The 5,874-nt window shown below is 40.6% G+C and overlaps 1 protein-coding gene across 1 annotated transcript in view; it reads left to right on the top strand.

Moving 5' to 3' along the window:
- Positions 1–5,662: 5,662 nt before the first annotated feature.
- The window catches only part of LOC137988792 (uncharacterized), a 1,710-nt gene continuing 1,498 nt past the window's right edge, over positions 5,663–5,874 (top strand). Inside the window, exon 1 of the mRNA XM_068834747.1 lies at positions 5,663–5,874. This exon is cut by the window's right edge and continues 1,498 nt beyond it. Within this exon, the coding sequence (XP_068690848.1) occupies positions 5,663–5,874 (212 nt within the window).

Genomic DNA, 5,874 nt, shown 5'->3' on the forward strand with positions numbered 1-5,874 from the left:
AAAACTGATTGCATGGAAGACAAAAGCTATCACCCCCAACAGGACAGTTGAAATCAGGTAAACCAAAAGGTGCGAATATATAAGAGCACTCACGAACACACGACGCTTAATTATAAGAAATTTAAACGTAGCCCGTAAGAAAAGACTGTTGAATGCTACGCTAGATTGGGTCGACCTCACTCGAGAAAAAAAAACACAACATAAAGCAAGTTACGAATACGAAAAACTATTAGTCGATATGGCGCTGGCATTCCAAACGCTGTGAAAGTGTTGAAATGGATTCTAACTGCATTTAGACACTGAATTTGCATATAGGGGAAAAATGGGAAATTATAATACGTTGTGAATGGGTTCCAAAAAGGCATATTCGAGTGTTATAGTGTTTTGGAAATTAAATAAATTATGGATATTGGATTATTTTAGATATTCAGGTACATTTTCGAAACTAAAACGTTCACCGGTGACGTACAGAGTAACGACCTTTGACTTTTGCCTGAGTCGTATTATGCTCATTGCGAGCCTTCATCATCGCCTCAATTAAGACTTGGCGTTCCTTTTGAATGGCCCTCGCGTAATCTTCTATGATATATGCGTCTCTGTGTACACTCGATTCCTTAATCTTACCTGTCTTTGACCAAACCTTGTCTCGATCTTCACGACAGACGGAGTAACTGCAGAATCAACAGGAGCAGACAAACCTTGCTACAATGGGCCTGCATCTAACTCCATCTCTCTTACCTATTCGGTGAAATGCGTGAAATCTTAATTGGGAGATATCTAAACCAAGGTCTCTTCCAATGGTGTCATAAATAACCTTTCTGCAATCTTCACCTTCATGTTCCTTTATATTATTAAGTCTCACGTTCTCTCTACTGGTGTACTGTTCAAGGGTTATATTCTGTTCCACTTCTTCTTTCAGGGACTGTTCCCAAATAGTTATCTTCGCCGTTAAAAGTTCCATTTCCGAAGGGCGTTCTTCTGTTTCCTTCTTGAGTTGTTCCTTAAAGGTATCAACTTCGTCTTGCGTGAAATTCAAACTCTTTTCGAGGTCTTTTATAGTACGGCTCATTTCTTTAATATCCGATTTGAATTCGCTTCGTAGTATGTCTAGGTCACCATGTAATCTGGCAAGACCCTCACTGACCAATCTTTTAAGGCACTCGATTGACTCTTTCAGTTCTCTATAGAGATCGTTTTCTGTACCAAGATCCTGACCAGCCATTTCTTCGTCGTTTGCCGATGAACTCGAGCCAGGTTTTGACTGCTTTTTTCCCATATAAACTTGAAATACTGCGTTACATTACTGACGATGCATTCTATAAAATAATAAAACTACTTAGCATCCTCACAGAATAGTTCTTTTGGCTTAGAAATCCATTTCTTAAGCAAGCGCTAAGAGCCACGTGTGAAGGCCATGACAGTCGGCCCAATCCCCCTCAGTTGCAATTGTGGCTCATCCTGTAATCTTCTGCTCCCACTTTCCCTTTATTCCCTTCATCTTTTCCCCCAACCCTTCTTCGATTACTGAAAAAAGACTTTTCCTAGTCTTCTCCTTCATGTCTACCACTGCATCCAACAGTCTTAGCATATTCTTTCAGATCTTTACTTCCTATCTGGCTTTTTTTGTACCCTTAACACCTTAATGTTCTTTTTCCTAAGGAGGGGGGAGTTAAGGGGGTCCTGTATTGCAAAAAAAAAAGAAAAACCCTTCAGAACTTGTCTGTAACAATAATAATAATAAAACCACGTCTTCTAATCTCCTACAATCACTGAAAGAAGTGCATTCATAGTGTAGCAGCGGATGGAGACTAACTTCTACGCCATGCATACCTTGTTACCGTAATTCTTGCACAAATAGGTCACACCCACCTGCAATCTCACCACAAAACCCTTTCATAGTTCCGTAAGTCTATTAGAATCTGAAACCGTCTTCCCAGTGCTAGAGGTAAGTCACAATCTTTAAGAGCCTTGAGAGCCTTTAAGAGCCGTTGTCAGTAAATATCGAGAATCCAGCGCCAGATAAAAAAAAAAACCCTAAAATCCCTTTTAGTGATCTACTTTCTAATTGTTATCAAAAAGTTCCAAAGATTTTTGGTTTTAGCGCAAAATAGGAAAGTTAAAAATTGGCCTAAACCCGCCTGACGGCCGCTTTGAAATTATGCACATTGGGCATTTTCAAAACGCCGGTGCAAAACAACGAAAGCTTGTCTATCGTCCAATTTTACATGAGTTATTTCAAAATTTCTTATACTTACTTTCAACCTACATTCCCTTTGATTTAAGCTTTCTTTGCAATATATTAACCTGCGCAAAGAAGGCAATGTTTTGTACATTGCTGACGCCGTAAATTGTACCATATTTTAGAAAGCTGTAAGAACAACGGTTTATATATTTATAGGATGTAAAAGAATTATTTTAAAAGAACAATTCTTCGTGTTTTGGCATATTAAAAGCTTCTTTTTGGCCCGCGAAAGGTGAGCGCGCTAGACGAAAATATTGTGGTCAATTTTAACGTATTTCACACTGTTGCTTTATCCCCATTTTTTATCGATTCTCACATTCGTTCAGCCCGAAAAGCATCGGTGCGGAAAAAAAAAAGCCTTGTTTTAGGTGATGTGGTTATCTTCATTACATTTTTGTCTGTACTTCCTTCTGACTGGAAGGATTTTTTTGCATTCATTCACGAAAACAAACCTAAACTATTCCGCCATCCGACATCAGATTTTATCGCAAAGATGTTTTTATCAGTCTGAAAGCTTGCATTATCCTAGTTTGCGTTAATTGAATCATTATTTACTTCAGAAAATTTCTTATCATTACAGTCATCTACACTTGAAAGCTGTTTTTTTTACAGAGAATTATTGTAGACAGGTGAACCCTTGTTGTTAAAATTATAGCAAGTGATTACATAAGCCAAGAGCGTGATATCTACTCGTCTTCCGCGAACTAATTTTGTTGGAGCTTATTAGTAACTGAAAATGCTGATCCTGTAATAACCAAACCGACCTAAGTAACAGTTACTACGCAATCCAAAGCAGTTGGGATACTCAAGAATCAAGTTTGTGCTGAGACGCGACAACTCGGTGTTGCGCGAGTAGTATGCACAACAATGGCATCTTGCAGCTTTTCATCTTTACTTCACACACCTTCAATTTGTGGACCAAGCGGAAGAGACCCATTAGATGTGCAATGCGTCACATTTGAAAAGGTTTTAAAAGCGAACACACTTTGTGACGAAAAGACGTTACTTTTGGCAAGACCAGGTACAGTTTTGTTACTGGTTTTGTTAATAGCCATTTTAAGAAATTACGCGTTTTTGAAACTGTTTGCATTCATTGCATATTGTTTTAGGAATATTTAAAGTGAATAGTTCCCACTTAGCAGTGACGATATTTCCTTACCATCGAGAGATGTATGGTCTCCGTTGGAGAGGTGGGAAAGTGAGATGTGTTCCAATGGAGGTGGTTGGACACAAAATTCCAAAAGCTAAAGGCGGTCGGGGGTTGAGCAGTACGGAATCTATATTTATTTCATTAACACTGGGGACGTTTCACTCTGTTGAATCTTGTAAGCCACGGTTTCGTTTATTTATTTATTTAGCAGATCTCTTAAAAGTAAAGTTGAAAAACAAATTCCGCGAGGTTCACTTCCACAGGCGTAGCCAGTAATTTTCATACGGGGGGTCACACCGTGTCCAGCAAAGGGTACTCACCAGAAAAATGTGAGGACCCCTTTTGATACGAATTTAGGCAGTAAATATCATAGCTCCGTCTGAAATTGGGTCAGGTTGGGGTGCCTTCTATAACCAGGATCTGGAATTGTATATTTTGCTTAAGTATTCTACCTCTTGAAAACAACGGGTTAGAAATTAAACAAGGTAAAGACAAGGAGATATTTTGGTATATGTTTCGCCTAAAACGGTGAGTTTTGGTTTCAGGAAGCATACCGCACCGAACAACCCACTTCCCTTCTCCCGGGTGTCTTTATCGAAATCGGGGTGCTTGTAATAACTGATGAAGTATTTGGCTCAGCTTAAAAACACAGAACGCGTTAGAGCTGGCGAAAGCTGCATTGAGTTAACTAAAGGAATTTATTTTTCTGTATCTGTTTGAAATACTCTCCAAGTATTCCGGCTAAAAAGAGACCATCTGAAGATACTAATAGAAAGCGCACCTTCAGTGAGAGAAGTGCACCTCTCCCTGGACGTCTCCACTGCCCTAACCCCTCCTGAAGGGGACATGCCTAAGGGGAAAAGTAGGAAAAGGCGTCATGGCAAACCAACATCAGTAGGTTAAATAAAAATTCCTCATTTCATCACTGCGTTTCAGTAAGCAACCCCACGTCCAGGTGATTCTGTGTACCAAATGTCACTCGGGAAGTGTCAAGGAAATGCTTAAGGGATATTATACTGGATACAAATGATTTTTAGTAGTAAGTTCAGGGGGAGACGCAACGTAGAAGTTAAAGAGAGAAAATAAAGGGACTAATAAAGAAATGGGGGGGGGGGGGGGAAAGGCATATTGAACATTAACGACCGACTGACTTCACTTTGCTGTTCAATCCACTGAACTAGGCCAACCTATTTTCCGTTCTTCCCGCACGTCGTGCCTACTCACGGGACACACCTGATTCCAAACTGGAGAGAACAAAGTTATAACTCAGAGAGGAAACGTTTGTCGAAAGCAAAAAAATGTACATTTGATTTGGTAAAGTGGAAGAGAACTCTTTTGGGAGAACTCTCTCTGTGACTTGTTTCTTAAAAGCTAATAAAATTTCTTTCTTCTCCAGGAAAGTGGAAACAGTACTGACTCTGAGGAATTAGGTGTAAAAATGGAAAGTGCTTTATCTCGATGATCCAGGTCATCTGTGGAGAAAATTGCAAGAATCTACCGCTATTAGAGAAATGCTGGGCGACGAAGCATTGTTTCGTTAACCTGATAGAGGCTATCCTGAGAGTCTAGCAAAAGCTTACAAGAATCAATAGCATGGGATCGGGGAGGCAAATTTTATCTATTATGGCAGGTGTCACAAGCTACAAAGCAATTCAAACCTTTATTCCTGAGATAACGCCGTATCGCTGTACTATGGCTAACGTGCATGGTTTGCAATATGGTAGAGCAGCCTCTGTGCCAAAGAAAGACGCCCCGAGATTACGTGTTAATAGACAGCAACTAGAACATTTTCTTAGTTTTATTTCAAGCCCTCATTTAGTACAGGACCTTCCTTCACTCAGGCGCATCACTCAGGCGCATCAATGGCGCATCAATGGCGGCCACGCGGAGCTTTGGCTCCGTCGCTTTATTGACTTTTTATGCTTTTTCATTCCTATTTCTAACGCGAGGACTTATTCAAAATGGGTCTAAATGTTTGCTACGTCTGCCTTTGGGGTTATTTTCGACGGGGGCTGTATTTTCTAGTGAAGCTGGTTTAATATTTGTCGTGAAGCTCGGCGGCAAATTTAAACTCGATCTGAGATCTAGTCTTCCAGTTACAAAGTGGACTAAACATGGATCTACTTCGCTTCACATTCCTGGCCACGACCCTCCGTTGGACATAACGGCGTTTTCGGACGTTTCGCGGAACCCAGGTCCGCAGGTTCTACATTTCGAATCCACCACAAGAACTCATGCGGATTTGCATACTGTTTCTTCAAGACCTAAGAATGAACTATTCAAGGAATGAACTATTCAAGATCCGACGCGTTTCCAACTGTTCGCTCCCGGGACGGATTTTTGCGTATTTGAAGTTAGCTGGCTTGCTCCATTTGAGAGGATGTGGGGCTGGACGAAGGGATTTCGTTCGTGGAATCAAAGTGATTGCATCGAACCGAATTGAAGTTGAAGGGCCTCGTTACGCTCAGGAGCACGTGGATGG

This window comes from Montipora foliosa, unplaced genomic scaffold, assembly GCF_036669935.1.
Source record: "Montipora foliosa isolate CH-2021 unplaced genomic scaffold, ASM3666993v2 scaffold_427, whole genome shotgun sequence".
Taxonomy (NCBI): domain Eukaryota; kingdom Metazoa; phylum Cnidaria; class Anthozoa; order Scleractinia; family Acroporidae; genus Montipora; species Montipora foliosa.